At 38.5% G+C, this 27,810-nt stretch overlaps 1 protein-coding gene across 3 annotated transcripts in view; it reads left to right on the top strand.

Annotated features, from left to right (window-relative positions):
- CDK13 (cyclin dependent kinase 13) overlaps window positions 1-27,810 on the top strand; it is a 121,154-nt gene that overhangs the window by 53,932 nt on the left and 39,412 nt on the right. For all 3 annotated transcript variants that reach the window (XM_070424731.1, XM_070424732.1, XM_070424733.1), the window contains exons 6-7: window positions 19,798-19,987; window positions 20,901-20,957. In XM_070424731.1, coding sequence (XP_070280832.1) covers window positions 19,798-19,987; window positions 20,901-20,957 — 247 coding nt within the window. The remainder of the gene's footprint in view (window positions 1-19,797; window positions 19,988-20,900; window positions 20,958-27,810) is intronic.

Here is a 27,810-nt window from a genome sequence, read left to right on the forward strand (position 1 = left end):
ACTTACCGATGAGAGTTTACTCTCTCAACTTCTAACTTTCCATGCCTTTCCTTCAGTCTTTACTATTTCACTCCTTTATTTCAGAGTAGGTAGTATTTCTCCTTCCTGCTCAGAGCTGATGCTTTCAGGTTCTTAGGAACCAATGTGTGTCATCTCTTCCTTTCAAACTCTTCCCTCTTCACTGGCTTCTTACTTTCAGCACTAAACCTACTCAAATCTCTGTCTTAAACAGACAAATCTTGCTCTGATTTGAGTCAGCCAATGGCTCCATTACTCTTTGTTGCCAAATTTTTTGAAAGAGTAATCAGTATTTGCTGTCTGTACTTTCTCACTTTTTCATTCATTAATTGGTCTGAATTTTCCTACCACTTTATAAAAATAAGGTCACTAAGGATCTCTTGCCAAACCAGTAGTAATTTCTTAGTTTTTTCTTTCTTTTTTTTTAAAATATATTTTATTGACTCCACAGAGAGGAAGGGAGAGAGACAGAGAGTCAGAAACATCGATGAGAGAGAAACATCGATCAGCCGCCTCCTGCACATCTCCCACTGGGGATGTGCCCGCAACCCAGGCACATGCCCTTGACCGGAATCGAACCCGGGACCCCTCAGTCCGCAGGCCGACGCTCTATCCACCGAGCCAAACCGGTTTCGGCAAGTTTTTTCTTTCTTTTCATGGGCAATATTTATTATGTTGATTTGATTCTTGAATGTTTTGGCTTTTCTGAAAAAGCTCTAGTCAGATTTGTTTTCTCTCTGTCTGACTATTGCTTCATAGCTTAAATCTAATTGGCCCTTTCTTTGCCTTATTCTTAAATGTTGGTGTTCCTCAGGGTTATGTTGTTGGTGGTCTTATCTCTTCTTCCCAGATACTCTCATAGCTCTAAGGTTATCATCATCATTAGCTCTAGCCCTGAGCTCCAGAAAGCTACAACTATTCACTAGATCCCTCCATGTTCACATTTTACAAAGGTATCTCAAACTGAGCACGCCCCTGTCCCCATCATTCGCTTGCTCCAAGCCCTGCTATAAATCTCAGCTTAGATTTCTCTTCATGATTCCCGAGTCAGATTTCATCTTTCAGGATACCACTGCATTTTAAAGCCTATTAGTTAAAGCATTATGATATAATTATTTAGTTATCTATCTGTAGTGCTACCTTATCTATTTGTGTTACTGTATTAGGCTACTCTTACTCTTTTTTGTACTAATAAAAATATATTTCTGTTGACGGTTTTGTTGTATAAAGTCTCACAAAAGTAAAATCCTAAAATAAATGATATAATATAAAGAGTTCATATAAATATATAGTCTAAAAAATAAATTAGGATTTGCAAGGGAAACTTGTAGCTTTTTGGTTCACATTCACTATTCCTATTCCTTATGTCTGCTTTCAGCCATTACTGATTTATTATTTTTGAACAAATAGTCTCTAGGTTAATATATATCATTTATAGAATGGATAATTGAAAGTAGATTGGTCTTTCACATCCTTTTCTCAAAATGTTTTTTTAATTAGGAATAATTTTACTATAAAAATTTTAAAACACATTTTTATAAACTGTGCTAGCTATGATTTCACCTTTTCCTAATTGGTCATGATTTTGGAATTAGTAATAGGTAGACAATTTAGTTTAATCTATTTAAATTGGTGTGCCAGTGAAATTGTTTACTTTCTTGGTGTAACCCACGCTCCCCTTGCCATATATTTTTAATATAATTTATTTTACCCAAAATATTGTTCTAACATGTAATAAATATTAAAATTTTGAGGTTATTTCCCTTATTTTTATACTAAGTCTTCAAAATCCACAGAACATCTCATCTCAGTGAGTCTAGCCATGTTTCAGGTGCTCCATAGGTACTTGTGGCCAATGGCTTCTGAACGGACAATATAGTCATAGAAGAGATTGGCCTTTTGTTGAGGATCCACCTTTCATCTAATCTAAGTCCATGTAGCTGTGGAGCTGACTCCACTTTCATTTCCCTAGAGGCATGTCACTTAGATCCTTTCAGTTCTCCTGTCCAGAGTTTGAGACTTTCCTAAGATTTTATGTATCGTAACTGTGAGATGTGAGCCTAAGAGCAAGAAGGGTCTGTTGCTGCAGCAACCACCTGAGGCTGTATGGGTTCTGAGGATACAGCCAGCACTGAGAAATGGAGAGAGGGACCCTTTTTAAAAAAAAATTTTTTTTCTTAAATTGATTTCAGAGAGGAAGGGAGAGGGATAGAGAGATAGAAACATCAATGATGAGAGAGAATCATTGATCGCCTGCCTCCTGCATGCCCCTTACTGGGGATCGAGCCTGCAACCCAGGCATGTGCCCTTGACCAGAATCAAACCTGGGAACCTTCAGTCCCCAGGCTGATGCTCTATCCACTGAGCCAAACGGCTAGAGCTAGAGAGGGAATCTTGCCATAAAAATTTTGAAAGCTCGATTTTACTCCTTACTCCAAACAAAGGAAAATTTTTAGAAGATTGATAAATTTTCTTTTTTTGTTCAAGCCAGTGTGCATTGGGTTGTAGAACATCCAAGTTTGAGAGGTATGGGTTAGGGAGGTCCATCTTAAAATAGCCTGTCTTAGAATGCCCCAATAGCATCACGTTATTCTGAAGTTGATGATTGGAAGTTGACCAAGCAGAAGTCAGGTCAAGTTGATTCCCAATCCTCAAATGTTTGGCTTGACTTCTTTTTAAAAAAATATATTTTATTGATTTTTTTTAGGGAGAGGAAGGGAGAGGGATAGAGAATTAGAAACATCGATCAGCTGCCTCCAGTAGCGGATGTGCCCACAACCAAGGTACATGCCCTTGACCGGAATTGAACCTGGGACCCTTCAGTCCACAGGCAGATGCTCTATCCACTGAGCCAAACCGGTTAGGGCTGGCCTGACTTCTTGTCAAGGGTTGTTCAGATCTTTTGGTGGGCAGATATTGAAGGATTCAACCTAATTACAGTGAACAATAATGACTGTACCGTCTACTACTCAGTGAAGGGGATCAGAAATGCAAGTAGCACAATAATTTATTTCCCCTTGGGGTGTTCTCATTCCATTTTATTGCTTTGTCTATGAGGATAGAGTTTAATGTGACTAGCTTTTAATGAATTTAAAATCGCTTGTATTTTAACGGCTTATAACTATTCTGTAATTTTTTCTTTTGGAAGTAGAATTCCTCTGTAAAAAGTATAAAAGTAAAATTAATTTACTATAATCATTGAAATAATGCTAATCTATGTGAATAAGAAAAAATTAATTTCCCATTCTCTGTTGCAACTTTCTGCCCAACCCAGTGTTATCAGCCTGTTGTATCCTTCTAGACCTATGCTCAAGAATGGCAATTCTTGAGCATAGAAGGCCTGTTTGGTTCAGTGGATAGAGTGACTGAAGGGTCCTGGGTTCGATTTGGGTCAAGGGCACTCTCGTACCTTGGTTGCAGGCTCGGGGGATGTCAGGACACAGAAATAGAGAGAAAGACAGAGGCATAAGAAGTCCCACAGACACAGAGAATCTGACTGACAGACAGACACATACACACATAATATTCTGACTTTTAAAAATACTCTCTTCCACCTATTCATTCTCCCCTCTTGAAACCCTGGCAACCACTGAATTTTTTACTGTCTCCATAGTTTTGCCGTTTCCAGAATGCCATATAGTTGGAAACATGCAGTAGGTAGCCTTTTCAGATTGATTTCTTTCACTTAGTAATATACATGTAAGTTTGCTCCATGAATTTTCATGCCTTCAAACATCATTTCTTTTTAGTGCTGATTAATGTTCCATTGTCTCAATGTACTACAGCTGCTTTCAAATTTTGATGATGATGAATAAAGCTGTTAATAGACATTCATATGCAGGTTTCTGTGTAGACCATAAGTTTTCAGCTATTTTTGATAAATACTTAGGAGTGTGATTGCTGGATCATATGGTAAGAGTATGTTGGATTTTGTTAGAAACTTTTACACTGTCTTCAGTGGCTGTATCATTTTGTATTCCCACAAGCAATGAATGGTGGTCCAAATCCTTATCAGCACTTGATATTATCACTGTTTTGGATTTTTGCCATCCTGATGTGGATATGATTTCACATTATTGTATTAATTTGCCATTCTCTAATGAAATATGTTGAGAATGTTTTCATATGCTTATGTGGGATGTATCCATTTTCTTTGGGGATGTGTCTCTTCATATATTTTGCCCACTTTTTAATTGGGCTGTTTGTTTACTTATTGTTGATTTTTAAGACTTCTTTCCATATGTTGGATATGTTTTTTTAAAAAGATATGTTTTATAAAGATTTTCTCCCAATCTGTGGTTTGTCATTTCATCCCCCTAACAATGTCTTTCTCAGAGCTGAAGTTTTACATTTTAATGAAGTCCAACTTCTTCTTACACAAAAAGACCGTTTCTTTTTTTTTTTATATATATATATATATATTTTTTTTTTTTATTGATATTTTACAGAGAGGAAGGGAGAGAGATAGAGAGTTAGAAACATCGATGAGAGAGAAACATCGATCAGCCGCCTCTGCACACCTCCTACTGGGGATGTGCCTGCAACCCAGGTACATGCCCTTGACCAGAATCGAACCTGAGACCTTTCAGTCTGTAGGCTGACGCTCTATCCACTGAGCCAAACTGGTTTCGGCCCGTTTCTTCTTTACAGGTTGTAATTTTAGTGGTATATCTACCAAGTCATCACCAAATCTATGTTCACCTAAATTTTCTCCTATATTCCCTTCTAGGAGTTTTACAGTTTTGTATTTTACCCTTAGGTCTATGTAAGGTCTGTATCTAGAATCTTTGGGGGTGTTTTTGGTGTGTGTGTGTGTGTGTAGGGGGTTGTTTGTTTTTGTTTTTATATCTGTGTTTACTTGTCCCAGCAGCATTTGTTGAAAAGACTACCTTTTTGCTAGTGAAGTGTTTTTGCTCTTTTATCTAAGATCTGTTGACTCTTTGAAAGGGTCTATTTTGTGAACTTTCTGTTTTGTTTCATTGACCTACTTGTCTGTTCTTTTGCTAATACTACAATACTAGTATTGATTATTGTAGCTTTATAGTGAGTCTTAAAGTCAAATAGTAACAGCCCTCTAACTTCATTCTCCTTTAATACTGTATTCAATATTGTGTTGGCTATTCAGATCTTCATTCTTTTTTATATTAAACTACAGGCCCAGTGCAGAAAAATTTGTGCACTCTGGCGGGGGGGCGGGGTCCTCAGCCCGGCCTGTGCCCTCTCGCAGTCTGGAACCCCTCGGGGAATGACCACCTGCTGGCTTAGGCCTGCTCCCTGGGGGATTGGGCCTAAGCTGGCAATCAGACATCCCTCTGGCAGCCCGGGAGCCCTTGGGGCATGTTCACTTGCCAGTGGGGAGCAGACCTAAGTTGCAGTTGGACATCCTTAGTGCTGCTGAGGAGTCAGGAGATGCTCCCACCACCACTGCTGTACTGGCAGCCATCAGCCTGGCTTGTAGCTGAGCAGAGCTCCCCCATGTGGGAGCTAACTGACCACCAGAGGGCAGCTCCTGCATTGAGCATCTGCTCCTGGTGGTCAGTGTGTGTCATAATGACCAGTCATTCCCAGTCTTTCTGCTGTTAGGGTCAGTTTGCATATTACCCTTTTTACTATATAGGATAGAAGCCTGGTGCACGGGTGGGGGCCGGCTGGTTTGCCCTGAAGGGTGTCCCAGATCAGGGTGGGGGTCCCGCTTGGGTGCCTGGCCAGCCTGGGTGAGGAGCTGATGGCTGTTTGCAGCTGGTCACACCCCCTTCAGGGTGGGGGTCCCCACTGGAGTGCCTGGCCAGTCTGGATGAGGGGTTGATGGCTGTTTTCAGGCTGCCTGCACCCCTTTCAGGGTGGGGGTCCCCACTGGGGTGCCTGGCCAGTCTGGATGAGGGGCTGAAGGTTTTCAGGCTGGCCAAGCCCGCCGGCTACTGAAGCTCCCAGCCTCTCCTTTTATTCTTTTTTTTTTTTTTTTTTTTTTATTCTGGGATTTATTTACCTTCTATAATTGAAACTTTGTTGCCGCTCCAGCTCCAAGGCCACGGCCTGCTGAAAGCAGGTATCTGGAGTTTGTTTAGCTTCTATAATTGCAACTTTGTTGCTTAGAGTGGAGCTCAGAGCCTGGCCGCAGCAGGAAGGAAGCTTGGCTTCCTCCATCACAGGAGCAAGCAAGCCTCCTGCTCGCTTCAGCTGCGTGGCTGCCGGACGCCATCTTTGTTGGTGGTTAATTTGCATATCTTGCTGATTAGCCCATGGGAAGCGTAGCAGAGGTATGGTTAATTTCAGTCTTTGTTTATTATTAGATAGGATACTAGAGGCCTGGTGCACGAAATTTGTGTACTTGGGGGGGGGCTTGTCCCTCAGTCCAGCCTGCAACGATGCCAGTGTCCCGCACACAGCCAGGGCCAGGACGCTGGGCTCACGTTCCTGGGGCGACACTGCCAGGGTCCTCCTCAAGCCCCCGCCACTATGTGCACCGCCATATTTGTCGTGGAGTGATGGTTAATTTGCATATTCTCTTTTATTAGATAGGGCTAGAGGCCCAGTGCATGAAATTCATGCACTGGGGCGGGGGGGTTGTCCCTCAGCCCAGCCTGCACCCTCTCCAATCTGGGACCCCTCAGGGATGTCCAGCTGCCGGTTTATGCTTAATTTCTGACTGGTCCTTTTTCATGTCTTTGACATTCATACTTAGACTCTTGAAAGTCTCACTAAGTCCTTTGAAGCTCTCATTAAGTCCCTTGAAGCTCTCATTAAGATCCTTGAGTAACCTTATAATCATTGTTTTGAATGCTGTCCAGTGGTTTACTTGCTTTCATTTATTTGTGACGTTTTTCTTTGCCTCTGCATTTTGGTTGCTTCTCTGTGTTTGTTTCTATGTTTTAGGTAGAGTTGCTATGTCTCCTGGAATTGGTAGAGTGGCCTTGTATATTAGGTGTCCTCTAGGGCCCAGTGGCTCAGCCTCCCCAGTCACCTGAGCTGGGCACTCTAGGTGAGTCCCTGTGTGAGCTGTGTGCACAGTCTTATTGTAGTTGAGCCCTGATTGCTGTTGGCATTGGGAGGAATTCAAGTGTAGACCAATTGGCTGTGAGGACAAGCTATGACTACAGTGGAAGAGCTGCTGTGCAGGAGACACCCCTATGGAGCAGGACTTGCTTCAGTGGGACTCTATTGCTAATTGAATCTGCCCCTTAAGTGTGTCACTTGTGGATATATAGAGTTGTAACCTGGCATGGTCTGAAGCTGTCCACTGAATTAAAATGCCACTGGGGCCTCCAGGGAAGTGCAAAGTCAGCCACTACCTAGGGCCACCCATCAGGAGCTACAGAAAGGTCTACAGATGGCTGCTTTTTGTATTGGGCTTGGAAGTGCCCAGGCAAGGCCCTGCTGTGAAGCAAGGCAGGCTGGTGCTAGTGCCAGATCTTGAGCCTTTTACTGATAGGTTTAGGGCAAACTGATACCAGCTGCTGCTTGTCTGAGAGATTTTAGCAAAGCCTGAAGCCTGAAGCAGGATAGGCTATTAATAAGGAAAAGCCACTGCAAATAACTTGGGTGGGGCTGCAAATTGAATGGAGAGGGGTCTCAGGGAATTTCCAGGACAGAGCAAACAGTGTGAGCCAGGCTGATGGAAACTCAGATATGGCTGCCAGTCAGCTCTGGGACAGGTGAGGTCTCAGCATAGGAACAGTCTCCTAAAGTTAAGGAGACTTCTCTTCCAAGCTTGGGAATCCTGTGCTGGGAGGTTTGATGTGGGGCTGGGACTCTTGCTTATCATGGGAGGCCTCTGCAGTGGAGATATCACTCCCCACCCTGCGCCCCAATTTAAAAAATATGCGCATGTGATTGTCAGACCAGCCTGTTCTGTGACTCTACCCCTCCTGCCAGTCTTGATGAACTTTGTTGTTTACTTCTTTAGTTGTAGGACTTCAATTCAGCCAGCATTCCAGCGGTTCTGAATGATGGTTGTTCTATATGTTAGTTGTAATTTTGATGAGGTTGTGGGAGGCATTTACCTACACCACCATCTTGGTTCCTTTATTTCTTTTTTTGAAGTTTCATTATTAACATATAGGAAAGCAGTGGATTTTTATACATTGCTTTTGTATCCTGCAACTTGACTGTATTTTTTCATTGTTTCTAGTAGGTTTTTTTTTTTGCTGGGATCTTTAGGGTTGTCTATATATAGAACCATGTTATCTGTAAAAAGTAACATTTTTATTTCTTCCTGGATGCCTTCTATTTATTTCTCTTGCCTTATTGCTCTGGCTAGGACTTCCAGAACTTTGTTGAATAAGAGTGGCCTCCTTGTCTTGTTTCTGATTTTAGAGGGAAAGCTTTTAGTTTTTTGCCATTGAGTATAATATTGTCTGAGGGTTTATTATATACTAGAGGCCCAGTGGGGTCTCTTGGCCTGGCCTGTGGGAATTGGGCCCAAACCAGCAGTCCACCATCCCCTGAGGGGTCCCGGTTGCAAGAGGGTGCAGGCCAGGCTGAGGGACCCCACTGGTGCACAAATCTGTGCACCGGGCCTCTAGTATGCATATAAGATCTTTGGTTAATCTCTTCCTGCCCCCCCCCCCCCCTTCCCTCTGAGATTCATCAGTCTGTTCTATGTTTCCATGCCTGTGGTTTTTGCTCCTGCATTGAGCATCTGCCCCCTGGTGGTCAGTGTATGTCATAGCTAATGGTCGGACAGTTGCTTAGACTTTTCTATATATAGATGGCCTTCATTATGTTGAGGTACTTTCCCTCTGTTCCTATTTTATTTATTAGTGCTTTCGTCATAAATGGATATTTAGCTTATCAAAAGCTTTTTCTGCATCTGTTGGTAAGATCATATGATTTTTATTTTATTTATTTATTTTTTGGGTTAATTTACACCTGAGGATATTTCTTAAAATATCCTAGTTCTTTAAGATGTAATGTTGATTTCAGAGAGGAAGGGAGAGGGAGAGACAGAAAGAAACATCAGCAATGAGAAGAAGTCATTGATTAGCTGCCTCCTGCACGTCCCCTACTGGGGATCAAGCATGCAACTTGGCATGTACCCTTGACCGGAATTAAACCTGGGACCCTTCAGTCCACAGGCTGATGCTCTATCCATTGAGCCAAACTGGCTAGGGCTCCATTGAGTTTTAGAGAGAGTAGAAGGGAAGGATGTGAAGGGGGTGGAGAGGGAGAGAGAGAGAAACATCAATGTGAGAGAGACATATTGATAGTTTGCCTCTGTATGTGGCCCAACCAGGGCCTGGGATTGAAACTGAGACCCAGGTATGTGCCCTTGACTGGGAATTGATTGGGTGACCCTTTGGTACATGGTCCGATGCTTTAACCACTGAGCCACGCCAGCTAGAGCAAGATCATACGAATTTTATTTGTGTTTTTGTTGATGTTGTGTGTTACATTGATTGATTTGTATATGCTGAACCATCCTTGTGCTCCTTGAATGAATCCCATTTGATCATAATGTATTAATTTTTGTTGTATTGTTGTATTTGATTTACTAGTATTTTGTTTAGGGTTTTTATATCTGTAGGTAATTTCTTTTGTGTTATCCCTGCCAGGTTTTGGTGTGAGGGTGAGGTTGGCCTCATAAAATGTGTTAGGAAGTATTGCCTCCTCAATTTTTTTGAAGAGTTTGAGAAGGATAGGTTTTAAATCTTCTTTGAACATTTGGTAGAATTTGCTGGTGAAGCCATCTGGTCCTGGACTTTTATTTTTTGGGACTTTTTTATAGTTGTTTCAATTTCTTCACTGCTGATTCGTCTATTTAGATTTTCCAGTTCTTCATGATTTAGTTTAGGAAGGTTATACATTTCTAGGAACTTATCAAAATTATTGAATTTGGTGCCATTTCCTTCTATTGTCTTTGGGTTGCTTTTGTTTTTCTTTTTCTAGTTCTTTAAGATGTAATAATGTTAGATTGTTTAATTGAGATTTCTCTTATTTCTTGAGATAGCCTTGCAATGATATAAACTTCCCTATTACTGCTTTCGCTGCATCTCATAAGTCTTTTTTTTTTTAAATACATATTTTTTTTATTGATTTTTTTTTTTTTTTTTTTTTTACAGAGAGGAAGGGAGAGGGATAGAGAGTTAGAAACATTGATGGGAGAGAAACATTGATCAGCTCCCTCCTGCACACCTCCTACTGGGGATGTGCCCGCAACCAAGGTACATGCCCTTGACTGGAATCAAACCTGGGACCTTTCAGTCCGCAGGCCGACGTTCTATCCACTGAGCCAAACCAGTTAGGGCTTTCATAAGTCTTGATATGTCATATTGTCATTCTTGTTTGTCACTGTATGTCTTTTGAACTCACTTATTTCTTCTTTGACCCAGTCATTTTTTAGTAGTATGTTGTTTAATCTCAACATATTTGTGGATTTCTTTACTTCCTTTTTGCAGTTGATTTCTAATTTCAAAGCATTTTGATCAGAGAATATGCTTGGTGTAATTTCAGCCTTAAATTTATTGAGGCTAGTTTTATGACCTAACATATGGCCTATCCTTGTGAATGTTCCATGTACAATAGAGAAGAGCGTATAATCTGATGAAAGGTTCTATAAATGTCAATTATGTCAATTCTAATGTGTTATTAAGCTTTTTTATTTGTTTAGAGAATCATTTTCCACCCTTTCACTTTGAATCTACCTTTGTCTTTGCAGCTTAGATATTTCTTTAGAAGGCAGCTTATGGTTGAGTTTTGTTTTTGATACACTCTGCTACTCTGTGCCTCTTTATTGGTGAATTCATTTCATTTACGTTTAGGGTAATTATTGTTGTAGTTGAGGCCCAGTGGGGTCCCTAGGCCTGCACCCTCTCCCAATCCGGGACCCCTCGGGGGATGTCGGAGAGCCAGTTTCAGCCCGATCCTGCAGGCCAGGCCGAGGGACCCCACTCATGCACCATGCCTTTAGTACGCACTTAAGATCTTTGGTTAATCTCTTCCAGCCCTTCCCCTTCCCTTCTGAGATTCATCAGTCTGTTCCATGTTTCCATGCCTGTGGTTTCTGCTCCTGCATTGAGTGTCTGCCCCTTGGTTTATTCCTGGTTGTTCAACTTCAGCTGCTTCAGTGCATGGGTTTCTCAGGTGTGCTTCTGTATTGAGCAGGGAATCATTTGTTATAGTTGAAGTTTCAGGAGAAGCCGAGGGGATCATCATGCTGCCATTCCTAGAAGCAAATATTATTGATGAAAACACCTCAAAATTTACAACTAATTGACAGCACTTGCTTATATTAAAACCAAATCTAAATTGCATTGTTGCTTGTAGTGAAAGAAATACTTCTTGCCAGCTATAAATGTTTCACATTTTACATGGATGCTATATCTTATTTATCTTCAATAACAGCTTCTATAAGCCAGTCACAAGGTTATTGCAACATCCACCTCACTACCTCTTCAAGGTCTTTATATGAACTTTTTTAGCTTGTCAATATCCATAAAATAACTTGCTGGGATTGTATTAAAAATCTATTGATCTATTTGGTAAGAATTGACATTTTGACAATTTGAGTCTTTCTTTTCCCATGTACATGGAATATTTCTACTGATTTAGAGCGTGGTTTCTTTCATCAGAATTTTGTGGTGGTTCTTATATAGCTCTTGTATATATTTTGTTAGATTTATACCTGGTGTGTGTTTTTCTGCTCAGGTAAATGATGTAATGTTTTTAATTTCAGATTCCAGTTGTTCATTGCCAGTATGTGGTAAAGCAGTTACCTTTTGCATATTATCTTGGTACCTTGCAATCTTATTGTAATTGCTTATTAGTTCCAGGACTTATTTGTTGACTCTGAGATGTTCTACATAGACAATTGTGTGATTTGTGAACAAAGGCATTTCATTTCTTCCTTGCTAATCTATATATCTTTTCCTTAACTTATTGCATTAGCTAGGTTTTACAGTACAATGATAAATAGAAGTGGTGAGAGGGGATATCCGTGGCTTGTTGATCTTATTGGAAGTTCTCTCACCATTAAAAATGATGTTAGCTGTAGGTTGCAGATATTCTTTATCAAGTTCAGGAAGTTCTCCTTTCTTCCTAGTTTTTGTGTGTGTCAGGGGGAGAATTATTATTATTTTTTAATCATGAATGGTTGCCAAATTTTTTCCAATACTTTTTTGCATCTGTTTCTATGACCATATATGTGTTGTTTTTGTTGTTGTTTAATGTAATGGCTTACATTAATTGAATTTTGCCTTGCATACTTGGAACTAGAGCAGCCGTGGGCAAACTACGGCCCGTGGGCTGAATCCGGCCCATTTGAAATGAATAAAACTAAAAAAAAAAAAAAGACCATACCCTTTTATGTAATGATGTTTACTTTGAATTTATATTAGTTCACACAAACACTCCATCCATGCTTTTGTTCCGGCCCTCCGGTCCAGTTTAAGAACCCATTGTGGCCCTCGAGTCAAAAAGTTTGCCCACCCCTGAACTAGAGGCTTGGTGCAGAAAAATTTGTGCACTGGACTTGGGGTGGGGGGCTCTCAGTCCAGCTTGCCCCCTCTCACATACTGGGAGCCCTCAGGGGATGTCCTACTCCCTGATCCCTGCTCCCCTTTGGGAGCGGGCCTAAGCCACAGTCTGGCCTCCCTTTGTGGGAGGCGACTGGGCTGATCAGGGGAAGGCACCAGCCCCATCACCCGGCTGTTGCAGCCACTGCCAGTCACCGCAGCCACCAAGGTGTTTTCATCAACACGGACTCCAGTCCCTTCACCATGAAAAAATGACAACTTTCTTTAGGCATTTTCAAGATGTGTCTTTCGTAGGATATGACATTTCTTTCTTTCTTTCTTTTATCCTCGCCTGAGGATATGTTTCCATTGATTTTTAGAGAATGTGGAAGAGAAAGGGAAAGACAGAGAGAAACATCAAAGTGAGAGGAACACTTTGGTTGGTTGCCTCCTGCAGGAGCCCTGACCTGGGCCCAGGCCAGGGAGGAGCCTGAAACCTAGGTACATGCCCTTAGTCAGAATTGAACCCAGACCCAGCAGTGGGTAGGCTGAGGCATTATCCACTGAGCAAACCCAGCTAGGACAGGATATGACATTTCTTAACTCTCCAGCAGCGGACCTTCCTTTTTTTCTCCAGGAGTGTGGTAAAAACCCTAGATCACCTATTTGGATTCTTATTACCAAAGTTACTAAGAATATTACCAGTGGCATACAGGGAGCTAAACCAATGAGCAGTCAGAAAAGGTGTTTCCTCTGTAGTTCATACCAATTGCCAGCTTGGCCCCTGCCCAGGCCTAACTAATGCCTCTGGCCGAGTCATTAGTCCTGGGCAGGGGACCTCCAGCTCCCTCAATCGTCGGGCTCAGCCCCTGCTCCCCATGATCGCTGGCTCTGCCCCTGCTCCCCACCATCGCCAGCTCCCTCCCTGCTCCCCGTAGTCGCTGGCTCTGCCCCTGCACAGGCCTAACACCTCTGGCCAAGGCCTTAGGCCTGGGCAAGGGACCCCCAGCTCCCACCATCACCGGCTCCACCCCTGCTACCCCCGATTGCTGGAACCGCCCCTGCCCAGACCTAACATCTCTGACTGAGGCGTTAGGCCTGGGCAGGGGACCCCCAGCTCCCCACAATCGTGGGCTTCGCTCCTGCTCCCCACCATTGCTGCCTCTCCCCCTTCTCCCCACCATCGTGGCTCCGCCCATGCCCAGGCCTAACGCTTCTGACCGAGGCGTCAGGCCTGGGCAGGGGTCCTCTCAGCTCTGATTGCAGGTTCAGATAGCCAATAGCCGCTGGGTGCCTATGTATGCAAATTAACCACCATATTTGTTAGCGGTTAATTTGCATATCACACTGATTAGCCAATGGGAGGTGTAGCGAAGGTATGGTCAATTACCCTTTTTGTCTATTATTAGATAGAATGACTCTCATTTGTCATGGTTTATAATTCTTTTTATATATTGTTGGGTACAGTTTGTTTATATTTTGTTGAGGATTTTTACATATGTGTTCATGAGAGACTGCTGTTTAGTTTTCCATTCTTGTAATGTCTTGTTTGATTTTGGTATTAAAATAATGCTGGCCTCATAGAATGAGTTGGGAAGTGGTCTCCTTGTATTTTCTGGAAGAGATTGTAGAGAATTGGTATAATTACATCCTTAAATTTCATCAGTAAATCCATCTGAGCCTGGTGCTTCCTGTTTTTGAGAGTTATTAAGTATTGATAAATTTTCTGCAATAGTTATAGGCCTATTGAGATTATCTATTTCTCCTTTTAGTTTTGGTAGATTATGTCTTTCAAGGTATTGATCTATTTCATCTAGAGTATTAAATTTATGTTTATCTAGTTGTTCGAGTATTCCTTTACCATCCTTTTAATGTTCCTGGGAGCAATAGTGATGACCTGATATTAGTGATTTCATTTCTCATATTAGTAATTAGCACCTTAACCTGGCTAAAGATTTACCTGTTTTATTGATCTTTGCAAAAAATCAGCTTTTAGTTTTGTTGATTTTTTCCCCCTCTGTTGAGTTCCTATTTTCAATATCATTGATTTAAGTTCTGATATTTATTACTACAAAACCTCAGTTTTTGAACTTTTTTCATTCTGAAGGCTGTTTGAGAAGTGATTTGTTCGAAAAGTGAATCATTTTTTCCTATTTGAAATGTAAATTGGCCTGGGATGGGGCAGGAATAAGGTGGCAGTGGGCCCTGGGGGGGAATGAAGGAGGAACATCTGTAATACTCAACAATAAAGATTTAAAAGAAATCGCTGAAACCGGTTTGGCTCAGTGGATAGAGTGTCGGCCTGCGGACTGAGGGGTCCCAGGTTCGATTCCGGTCGAGGGCATGTACCTGGGTTGCGGGCACATCCCCAGTGGAGGGTGTGCGGGAGGCAGCTGATCGATGTTTCTCTCTCATCGATGTTTCTAACTCTCTATCTCTCTCCCTTCCTCTCTGTAAAAAATCAATAAAATATATTTTAAAAAAAAATAAATAAAGATTTAAAAGAAATAAATAAATTGAATTAATCTGTTCTAGACACACAAATGATTCCATTTTAACCTTTCTTATATACAGTACATGTTTAATGTACTGTTTAATATAGAAATAAACACTTCTTTTCTTAAATTTCTAACCACCCTCTACTAACCTTAAAGGAATCACTTTCAGTACTAGTTCCAGAGGTATCTTTCAGGAAGTCTGTATGCGGCATCTTCCTGCCTCCAAAACGGCTGTCACTCAAACTGCTTTTCCTTTATCCAAATCACCAGCAACCTTTCTACCTCTTCAGTTTCCTGTGATCCTTTTTTTCACTCCTTAGCAACATTAGCACTCTTGATGGCTTCTTTATGTTTTAAAACTAGTGGCCCGGTGCACGAAATTCATGCGGGGGAGGGGGTTCCCTCAGCCCGGCCTGCACCCTCTCCAATCTGGGACCCCTCGGGGGCAGCAGTCGGACATCCCTCTCACAGTCCGGGACCGCTGGCTCCTAACAGCTCGCCTGCCTGCCTGATTGCCACTGACCACTCTGCATGCTGGCCTTCTCACCCCCAACTGCCCCCCAGCCAGCCTTCTTGCTCCCAACTGTGTTGGCTTGCTCAACCCCAACTGCTCCCCCTGCCAGCCTGCTCACCCCCAACTGCCTGATTGCTCCTAACTGCCCCCCACTACCGGCCTGCTCACCCCCAACTGCCCTCCCTGCCGGCCTGCTCACCCCCAATTGCAATTGGCCCCCCCCCCCCCCCCCCATCGGCCTGCTTGCCCCTAACCGCCTCTTGTCTTGGCTCCACCACCATGGCTTTGTCCAGAAGGTCTCCCGGTCTAAGCATATTACTCTTTTATTAGTATAAATGGTGCTGATCCTTGATTTTGCCATCAACAAAAGCATTTTCTCATTTGTTTCCTGAGAGATGCTTTTTTTTTTTATGGTGAGGTATCAGCATGAAAGGGTTGTCTGGTCGAAAACTGAAGTTTTGTTCTATAACGAAGACATTTTTTTCTGTGAACAACTTGGTTGAGAACCAAATTGTTCAAGGTGGGAGATGTTTGAGAACCAAGTTGTAACTATTTCTCCTTTTCTGTTTACTTGTAAATTTAATTTGCTCTTTCTCTAGAGTCCTAAAGTGGATAGTTAGGTTGTTGATTCTAGATCTTCTTTTCCTATACATTTACTTAGTGCTATAATTTCTCTCTAAGGAATAGCTTTGCTGTATCCACATATTTTAGTTGTTTTTATTTTAATTTACTTCAAAATATTTTAAAGCCTCTTTTTAGACTCATCTTTAACTCAGGTGTTATTTTAAAGTTTTTTATTTTTTTAGCTCTGAGTGCTTTTGGTTTTCAGCTATCTTCTTGTTACTGATTTTTAGTTTTATTTCTTTGGTATACTTTGTATGGTTTCTTTTAAATTTGTTTAGGTGTGTTTTATGGTCCTGAGTATGCTCTGTATTGGTGAATGGTTCATGTGAATATGAGAAGAATACGTATTTTGTTATTGTTGGATGAAGTACAATATAGATGTAATATTTATTAACCAGTGTAATTCTTTCAGGTTTTTTTTTTCTGATGTATTTTGGCAGCCTTTTGTAAGGAGTGAACACAGTAAAGGTTATTATATGTTCTTGGAGAATTGACCCCTTTATTCCTGATAACTTTCCTTGCTCTTAAATCTGGTCTGTCTGAAATTAATAAATTACTCCCGCTTTCTTTTGATTAGTGATAGTATGGCATAGCTTCCTCTGTTCTTTAATTTTAATCTTTGTCTATTTCTCTCTATTTTTTTAATGCTTGCCCAAGGATATGTTTTTATTGATTTTTAGAAAAAGGATTTTTAAGGGGGGACGGGGGAGAGAGAGAAGAGAGGGAGAGAGGGAGGGGGTGGTGAGGTGAGGTGAGAGAGAAACATGGATCAGTTGCCACTTCTACACACTGTGACCAGGGATTGAACCCACAATCTAGGTATATGTCCTGACTGAGAATCAAACCCATAACCTTTTGGTGTATGGGAGAATGTTCTCCAGTGGTCACCAACCTTTCGGACCTCATGGACCACCAGTTGGCAACCGCTGCAAGGCTCTATTTATATTTAAAGTGTATATAGGAAATATCTAGTTGGGTCTTATTTTTCTTATCCACTTTACCAATCTCTATGTTTTAATTGATATATTTAGATCTTTGGTATGGAAGGTGATTATTGATATAGTTAGATTAATATCATCCATATTTGTTATTTTTTTATTTGTTGTCTACCCCCCCCTCTTTTTCTGCCTTCCCTGGCCTTCATTAAGCTTTTCATATGATTCCATTTTTCCTCCCTTTCTTTAGCATATCAACAATGCTTATTTTTTAAAATTATCTATAGTAGTTGTGCTTATGTTCACAGAATACATTTATAATTTTTAAAATAACATTATACTACTTTATAGGTAGTATAGGTACCTCATAACAGAGTATTCCCAGTTCCTTGCTCCCATTTGTTATAATATTATTAATATTCTTTCACGAGCTAGTTACAGAAACCATTGCTGTTATTTTGAACAAACAGATCAATTAATAAGAAAAATAAATATTTTATTTTACCTTTATTATTTTCTAATGTTCTTCCTTCCTTTATGTGGATCTGAGTTCCTTTCCTGTATCATTTTCCTTCTTTCTGAAGATTTTTTTTGCCTTTGGCAAAGCAGATCTACTGATGACAAATTTCTTCCGTTTTTTTTTTTTTTGAGAATGTTCTTATTTCTCTGTCACTTCTGAAGAATAATTTTGCTGGATATGGAATAGGGAATTTTAGGTTGGTGGATTTTTCTTTCAACACTTTAAATATTTCATTCCACTCTTTTTTTTATTCAACGTTTCTTAAGATAAATCAGTTATAATTTTTATCCTTGAATGCGGTTATAGGTAAGATGTTTTTTCCCTCTGGCTTCTGTCAAGGTTTTCTTTTTTTGTCTTTGATTCTCAGCAGTTTTGCTATTCCCCTTGATGTCCTCCCTAGTTTTCTGGATCAGTGGTTTTCATATATTTTATTGATTTGAGGAAATTTCAGTCATTTTTATTTTACATATTTCTTGTTTTCCGTTCTCTCTTTTTCTGTTGTTTCTTGTATTCCCATTACACATATGTTAACACTTTTTGTAATTGTCCACATTTTGGGGATATTCTGTCTTTTTCTTTGCACTTTTGTTTTGAAAATTTCTATTGACCTATCTTCAAACTCACTTATTCTTTGCTAGGCCATATCCTTCAAACTGATGAGCCTGTCAAAGGCATTCTTTACTTGTATTATGCTGTTTTTGGTTTCTAGCATATCCTTTTGATTTTATCTTATAATTTCTATTTTTGTTCACTGACTTAAAATGTTTTAGTAATTGTTAGATATACAGGGTATTCTCAAAAAATGTATACACACTTTAACAGCTAATAGCTCAGTTTTGAAAATGAAATGTATTTTAATAAACATTGCTTTTATAATTATTCAAAGTTGTATGTATACATTTTTTTGGAACACCCTTTGTATTTGGTGTTTGTTTTCTGGTGTATGTATATTACACTGTTCTGTCTGTCCTAATAGTATGGTAGGTCATATTAATTTCTGGTACAGTAAATGTTTATCACCAGAAACATTTTGGCTGGTACTCTGGTTTTTGTTTAATTCTTATTAAAATTTATTCCTAGTCATTTGTAATATAATTTTTTTCAATTGTGGAGTCTTTTAAATTTTATTTTCTAATGAATTGTTGCTGGCATATATGAAGTCCTTTGCTTTTTTGTATGATTTTCTGTAACTCTCTTTTTATTCTTTCGGATTTTTAGACAGTAAGTTTACTATGAGATCTTTGCTTTGTTTTTAATTAGAAACTGTGAACTTTCTTCAGATGCCTTTTTTTGACATATTGATATTTTTTCCTTTGACAAATAGATGTATTGAATTTTATCAGCTTTTTCATTCTTGAATTGCTAAATTAAACTGTACTTGATTGGGATATTCTTTTTTTTTTTTTTTAAATATATTTTATTGATTTTTTACAGAGAGGAAGGGAGAGAGACAGAGAGTCAGAAACATCGATGAGAGAGAAACATCGACCAGCCGCCTCCTGCACATCTCCCATTGGGGATGTGCCCGCACCCAGATACATGCCCTTGACCGGAATCGAACCCGGGACCCTTCAGTCCGCAGGCCAACGCTCTATCCACTGAGCCAAACCGGTTTCGGCTTGGGATATTCTTTTGATACAGCTTTGGATTCAATTTATGCAAGTTTCACTTAGGATTTTTGAATCTCATAAGTACAGTTGTGTATGTGCTATGTTATGTTTTGGTAGGATTAAGTTGGCTTTATAATATAAAGCTGTAATTTGTATGCTTTCAAATGCTCTGGAGCTGTATAGATAGAATGAAATTATATGTAGAAGGCTTAAATGGATTCATCTAAAGTCCAACTGAGCTCAGATTTTTTTTTAAATTAAAAACAACTCTTTTGCCACCTTCAAATTTTCTTTAATGAGCTGTACTGATTTTATTCCCTTTTCACTAAGAGACAGTTTGTTCGATATGTAAAACAGTTAAGAATTTATTTTACATTAATTATACCCAGAAACTGTGCTATGTGAAAATCAACAGGGTTGATTATATAAGAGTTTTGTTTATGAGACAAAAACTGGGTTAAATGTGTCCTTGGGATGTATTTATTGATAGTAAACTCAGAGAGAAAGATGAACATTATCAAAGGATTAGAAAAGGATTAGTTTTCACCATAGAATTTAAAAAAATTTTGAACCTATAGAAAAGTTGTAAGAATAAAAATCGTTAATGTTTTAATTGTTCTTGTTCTTAGGTGCATTTTATCTGGTATTTGAATATATGGACCATGATCTGATGGGACTACTGGAATCAGGCTTGGTTCATTTTAATGAAAATCACATAAAGTCATTTATGAGACAGCTCATGGAAGGTCTGGATTATTGTCATAAGAAGAACTTTTTGCATAGGGATATTAAATGTTCAAATATTCTTCTAAATAATAGGTATGATATAACTTTGATATGTATGTTCAAAGTGAGTGTTATATAATGTATACCTTGATTTTGTTTAAAGGATTTTTAATTTAGATTATAGTTGACTCTTGAACAACTGGGGGTGGGGGCGGGGGGGTGGGGCTAGGGTGCCAACCTCCTCTTCATCCTCCCAACACATTTGAAAATTTGCATATAACTTTTGATTCCAAATACTGTACTAATAACCTCCTGTTGACTGGAAGCTTTACCGAGAATATAAGTATTTGATGAATACAAATATCAAAGTTTTAAAGTGGCCTTTTTGAAGTGCATACACACGCACACGCACATGCACACACACACGCAAAGCTTGTATTGAATATTTTACTGGCAGCATAACCTGAACTCCTGATAAGTCTATTGTAATTGGTATTATTTGTTAGTTTAAGTGAAGCATGTCTGGTCCTGATTTGGGTTAGTATAAAGTGTTCCAGGCACCTTGCCCCTCTAAGAACAGGAAAATCAATTTAAATTTAAAACATTGTGATTTAGATCTTGAACATTATTGACTTGAGCAAGTAATTTGTCTTATTACTAAGTAGTAGAAATTGCCTCATTTTGTGTTATTTTCTTTGAAGTGTACTTTTCTAAATAGCAACTAAATAGTGCTGAAATACTGTTATACTGGTAATACTGTAATAATAGCAATAATAATAAAAATAGTACTAGTATTATGGTATTAGCTGAACTTCTTCCAAAGAAAAATTTTTTACCTTATTTTATCCTGAGTTTATCTACTTTCCTATACCTATAGTACCTTGAGTACTGCAGTGTGATCAAAGTTAAAGTTTACATATTTTTTATTAATTCTAAGAACATGATTTTGTATGACCACTTCAGAGTAGAATAATATCTTTTATTCATTTTGTTTTACTTCCACCAGAGGGCAGATAAAACTTGCAGATTTTGGACTCGCTCGATTGTATAGCTCAGAAGAAAGGTAAGAGTACTTTAAATTAATATAGACATATTAGAGACCAGTTTTAGAAGCCATGTAAGAATATCTTATTGATAGTTTACTTTTTTTAAGAAAAAGGAAATTTACTTTTTTGTAGTTAAATAAATGGGGTAATAAAACTTTACACCAGAATAGGCTTGACTATTTTAATTACAGAATTTTATACATTTGTCTCAATTTTAAATAATTGTGTTTTTAACACTTAGAGGTAAATATAATTTCTTTTAAAATGTGCCATTGTAAATGTAACTTAAGTGAACTTAGGAATTTGTTTTTCAGTTTTTTTATTTCAAGTAAAATGATTTTAAATATAAAAATGTTACATGCAATAAACCTTAATATTTCAAGAAAAATAATCTTAAATATAATGTTACATGCAATAAACATTAATATCTCAAGAAAAACAATTTTAAATACAATGTTATATGCAATAAACACCAATTACTCAAGAAAAATGATCTTACATATAATATTATATGCAGTAGACATTAATATCTCAAGAATCAAAGGATTTTAAGTATAATAATTCTAAAACTGTACTAACATGGTATGATACCACAAAAGTTGTAGGAAATATTAAAAGTCTGCAAATAACAGATTATTTCTATTATATTCTAGAATATTCCCCCCCCCCCCCCCCCCCCCGCTCTATTTTTGTTCATCAGTTTATGTTGTTCATTATAATCCACAAATGAGTGAGATCATATGATATTTATCTTTCTCCGACTGGCTTATTTCACTTAGCATGATGCTCTCCAGGTCCACCCATACTGTTGCAAATGGTAAGACTTCCTTCTTTTTTATAGCAGCATAGTATTCCATTGTGTAGATGTACCACAGTTTTCTAATCCACTCATCTGCTGATGGGCACTTAGGTTGTTTCCAAATCTTAGCTCTGGTGAATTGTGCTGCTCTGAACATAGGGGTGCTTATATCCTTTCTGATTGGAGTTTCCGTTTTCTTGGGATATATTCCTAGAAGTGGGATAACTGGGTCAAATGGGAGTTCCATTTTTAGTTTTTTGAGGAAACTCCATACTGTCTTCCAGAGTGGCTGCACCAGTCTGCATTCCCACCACCAGTGCACAAGGGTTCCTTTTTCTCCACATCCTTTCCAGCACTTGTCATTTGTTGATTTGTTGATGATAGCCATTCTGACAGGTATTGTTTTGATTTGCATCTCTCAGATGATTAGTGACTTTGAGCATATTTTCATATATCTCTTGACCTTCTTTATGGTCCTGTTTTAAAAAGTGTCTATTTAGGTACTTTGCTCATTTTTTGATTGGATTGCTTGTCTTCCTTTTGTTAAGTAGTATGAGTTCCCTATAAATTTTGGTGATTAAACCCTTATCAGAGATAACATTAGCAAATATGTTCTCCATGCAGTGGGCTTTCTTGTTTTGTTCATGGTTTCTATTGCTGTGCAGAAGGTTTTTATTTTGATGTAGTCCCATTTGTTTATTTTCTCTTTAGTTTCCATTGCCCTAGGAGCTGTATCGGTAAAGATATTGCTACGACATATGTCTGCTGTTTTTGCTGCTTATGGATTCTAAGATTTTTATGGTTTCCCTTCTTACGTTTAAGTCCTTTATCCATTTTGAGTTTATTTTTGTATGTGGTGTAAGGTGGTGGTCTAGTTTCATTTTTTTGCACGTATCTGACCAAATTCCCAACACCATTTATTGAAAAGACTATCTTGACTCCATTGTATGCTCTTGCCTCTTCTGTCAAATATTAATTGAGCATAATGGGTAAGGTCGATTTCTGAGTTCTCTGGTTCCATTGGTCTATATGTCTGTTCTTGTGCCAATACCAGGCAGTTTTGAGAACTGTGGCTTTGTAATATAGCTTGATATCTGGTATTGTGATCCCTCCAATTTTGCTCTTATTTCACAGGATTGCTGCAGCTATTCGGGGTCTTTTTTTATTCCAGATGAATTTTTGGAGAGTTTGTTCTAGGTCTGTGAAATAAACCGTTGGTATTTTAATGGGGAGTGCATTGAATCTATAGATTGCTTTGGGTAGTATGGACATTTTAGTGGTGTCGATTCTACCAATCCATGAACGCAGTATATTCTTCCATTTATTTATGTTTTCCTCTACCTCTTTTTTTCAAAGTCTTGTAGTTTTCCAAGTATAGGTCTTTTACCTCCTTAGTTAAGTTTATTCCTCGGTATCTTAATTTTTTTTTTTTTTTTTGTGCAATGGTAAATGGGATTTTTTTTTTAGTTTCTCTTTCTCTGATTTTGATTGGTATATAAAAAAGTCATAGATTTCTGGGTGTTGATTTTGTATCTTGGTACATTGCCAAATTCATTTATTAGTTCTCGTAGTTTTTTGATGGAGTCTTTGGGGTTTTCTATGTACAATATTATGTCATCTACAAATAATGACAATTTTACTTCTTCTTTTCCAATTTAGATGCCTTTTATTTCTTTTTCTTGTCTGATCGCTTTGGCTAGCATTTCAAGTACTATGTTGAACAGGAGTGGTCAAAGTGGGCATCCCTGTCTTGTTCCTGTTCTTAGGGGAAATGGTTTTAGTTTTTGCCCATTGAGTATGTTGTTGGCTGTAGGTCTGTCATATATGGCCTTTATCATGGTTAGATATGCTCCCTCTATTCCAACTTTGCTGAGAGTTTTTATCAAAAAATGGGTGTTGGATTTTGTTGAATGCTTCTTCTGCATCTATTGATAATCCTGTGTTTTCTGTCTTTCAATTTGTTTATGTGATGTATCACGTTTATTGATTTGTGAATAATGTACCAGCCTTGCATCCCTGGAATAAATCCCACTTGATCATGATGTATGATCTATATTGCTGGATGCGATTTGCTAATATTTTGTTGAGGATTTTAGCATCTATGTTCATCAGGGATATTGGCCTGTAACTCTCTTTGTTTGTAGTGTCTTTATCTGATTTTGGAGTTAGGATAATGCTGGCCTCATAAAAAGAGTTTGGAAGTGTTTCTTCCTCTTGAATTTTCTGAAATAGTTTGAGAGTATAGGTGATACTTCTTCTTTGAATGTTTGGAAAAACTCCCCTATGAAGCCCTCTGGACCTGGACTTCTGTTTGGTGGGAGTTTTTTGATTACTGCTTCTATTTCATTGGTTGTTATTGGCCTATTCAGGTTTTTTGATTCTTCCTGATTCAATTTTGGGAGATTGTAATTTTCTAGGAATTTATCTATTTCATCCACATTGTCCAGCTTGTTGGCATATAGTTATTCATAGTATTTTCTTACAATCCTTTGTATTTCTGTAGTGTCCGTGGTTACTTCTCCACTTTAGTTTCTGATTTTATTTAATTGTTTCTTAATGAGTCTGGCAAATGGTTTATCAATTTTGTTTATCCTTTCAAAGAACCAGCTCTTGGTTTCATTGATTTTTAGTCTCTGTGTTATTTATTTCTGCTGTAATCTTTATTATTTCCATCCTTCCATTTACTCTGGGATTTTCTTGTTCTCTTTCTAGTTCTTTAAGTTGTAGAGTTAAATATTTATTACTGATTTTTCTTGTTTTTTGAGGTATGGCTATAGTGCTATGAACTTCCCTCTCAGGACTGCTTTTGCTGTGTTCCAGAGATTTTGGGTTGTGTGTTCATTTTCATTTGTTTCCAGGAAGTTTTTGATTTCTTTCTTGATTTCATTGATAATCCATTCATTGTTTAATAACAAGCTATTTAGCCTCCATGTATTTGAATGTTTTGGGTGTTTTTACTGTAGTTGATTTCTAATTTCATTCCACTGTGATCTGAGAAGATGCTTGATATGATTTCAGTCTTCTTGAACTTGTAGAGATTTGTTTTGTGTCCTAACCTGGTCTGTCTTTGTGAATGATCCATGTGCACTTGAGAAGAATGTATATTCTGCTGTGTTGAGGTGAAATGTTCTATAAATGTCTATTGAATCTATCTGATCCAGCGAGTCCTTTAGAGTCTCTCTTTCCTTGTAGAGTTTTTGTCTGGAAGATCTGTCCACGGACGTCAGAGGGGTGTTAAAGTCCCCTAATATGACTGTATCGTTGTCAGTCTCTCCGTTAACGTCCTCTAGAAGTTTTTTTTTAATATATTTAGGTGCACCTATATTGGGTGAATAAATCCTCTTGTTGGATGGATCCCTTTAGTATTATGTAGTGACCTTTGTTGTCTCTTGTGATGGTCTTCATTTTAAAGTCTATTTTGTTGGATATGAGTATTGCTATTCCAGCTTTATTTTCTTTTCCATTTGCATGGGAAATTTTTTTCCATCCCTTTGCTTTCATCCTGTGTGTGTCTTTTGTTTTGAGGTGGGTCTCCTATAGACAGCATACAGTTAGGTCATGTTTTTGTATCCATTCAGCTACCCTACCCCTTTTGATTGGAGCATTTAATCCATTTACATTTAGGGTTATTATTGAGAAGTACTTTTTATAGCCATTTTAATTCTGCATGGCTAGGTTTCTCTCTCTGTTTTCTTCTCAGCAATCCCTTATAGTAGCCCCTTTAGCATTTCTTGTAATGCTGGCTTGGTGGTGATGAACTCCTTTAGCCCTTTTTTTGGGTCTGGGAAGGTCTTTATTTGACCGCCTATTTTGAATGATAACCTTGCTGGATATAGTAACCTTGGTCTCAGATCCTTGCTTTCCATTACCTTGAGAACTTCATGCCATTCCCTTCTGGCCTATGGAGTTTCTGATGAGAAATCAGGTGTCAGCCTTATAGGAACTCCTTTGTAGGTAAGTTTTCTTTTCTCTTGCTGCCTTTAAGATTCTGTCTTTAATTTTTGACATTTTAATTATGATGTGTCTGGGTATGGGTCTGTTTGGGTTCTTCTTGTTCAGAGTTCTCTGTGCCTCCTGAACTTGTGTGACTTTTTCCTTTACCAGGTTAGGGAAGTTTTCTACCATTATTTTTCAAACACCTTCTCTATCCCTTTCTGCCTCTTCTGGCACACCTACTATTCTAATATTGTTACGTTTCACATCGTCCCACAGCTCCCTTAAGTGGTCCTCCTGTTTTTTTTAATGTTTTTTCCTTTCTTTTTCGTTCTCTAATTGAGTGATATTTTCAACTCTGTCTTCTAATTCACTGATTCGATCCTCAGCTTCCCCTAATCTGCTATGTATTCCTTCCATGTGTTCTTTGTGTTATGTCATTCTTTATCTCAGACTGTTCTTTTTTCATAGTCACTATATCCTTTTTCATACTGTTGAGCATTTTTACCATCATTACTCTGAACTTTGTTTCAGATAAATTTTTATCTCTGTTTCATTTATCTCTTCTTCTGGAGAATTTACTAGTTCTTTCATTTGGGGGTTGTTTCTTTGTTTCCTCATTTTGGTTGCCTGTTTGGGTTTGTGATTATGTATTAGGTAGATCCTCTACACCTCTGAATCTCTAGTGCAGGATAGTGTAAAGGCTGTTTTTGACTAATTGGATCAGGCAGAGACTCAAAGCCTCCAGAGACTGCCTCTGTCTGCCGACTAAAATAATATTCTGACTTGAATTGCCCCCAGGCAATCATCCTCAGGTGTAGGGAGAGTTTTTCAACAAGGTGGGGCAGTTGCTTCTGCCTGGAGGCTAATTGTTACTTTTAATCTCTTAAGTGGCCTTAGGGCAAGGTGTTTTCCAATAAGGTATGTCAACTGTCTTCCCCCAGGCAAGGCAAATATCTATGTGGGAAAGATGTCCTCCTCTGTGTGAAGGAATGACTATCTCTCTGGGACTTCAGTTGCCATCTATGGTTGCCCAGCCAACCCTTTCGCCCCTCCACCCCTCCCACCAGTCTCTATGTGGTCTCCACCTTTGGTTCTTGGGTATCAGGGTTCTCTCCTGTGAGTTTTCCATTGATTATTAAGCAAGCCTTTCCATATTTCAGTGAACTTAGGACTTTCTTAGAAATTTATACTTATTGAGTTAAGACATTTGTAATTTTTGTGTTTAATGAAAAACACTGGTATATACTTTTTATATTGCATGTTTAAACCTATAAATTTTGTTTTGATTATTATTTTGAACATCTTTTAAAATTATAGTTATATCTATAATGGTATTTGTTTGTTTTAAGCTCCTTAGAGCCTTTTATTTAAGCAAATTTGTGAAGAAGTTCAGTGTATACTAGTAACTTCTTTTTGTGGAGTTTCTCTGGTGAAAGTTGGCATGTATATCCCGCTTTGGTACTTTTATACCTGGTGGTAGTGAAATATGACTTGTTTTATTAGAACTAATATGGAATTTTAAAATATTTTTTGTGAAGTAGTGGATTTTATATAAACAAACTATGGAATTAACTGAGTTTAATAAAGCTCTAGTTTATTAGCCCATTACTTTCCTGTCATTATAATTTCTTTATTTTTAAATACATACTTAATTCTAACATTCTTTATGGCAACTCCGTAATTTCTTTGGTGTAACTACAATGTAATAAAATATTAGTTAATTAGAATTCTTAAAAACAGGTATTTACTTTCACTGAATTTTTGCCAGTTTCAGATTAGTTGAAAAAAATCCGGTTTTGTTTGAATTTTTTAGAGTGAAAAAAAATCTGTTTATTTTCAAATCTTGCAGTGCCCGTGACATCATTCTGAAAGTTATTTTCATTGTTTACTGTTTAGGAGGTTGTTGAATGGTGTGTTTTGGGTCCATTTGAGTTTGTGAAACCCCTCAGAAACTGTGGTGTGGATGGGTTATTGTGAACATGGCTACAGTCCCCTCTACCTACTTTAGCCAGAGCCTTTTTTGCTTTTGTTTTACCCACTACACAGCTATAGCCCTCATTTTGTATTTGAGAAAACTGAGATCCAGAAAGGGTTGAGTGACTTTAAATATAAAAAAATACGTTGTTGGCAGAGTT

This window comes from Myotis yumanensis, unplaced genomic scaffold, assembly GCF_028538775.1.
Source record: "Myotis yumanensis isolate MYYU_CA2020_CCGP unplaced genomic scaffold, mMyoYum1.0.hap1 SCAF_9, whole genome shotgun sequence".
Classification (NCBI taxonomy): Eukaryota; Metazoa; Chordata; class Mammalia; order Chiroptera; family Vespertilionidae; genus Myotis; species Myotis yumanensis.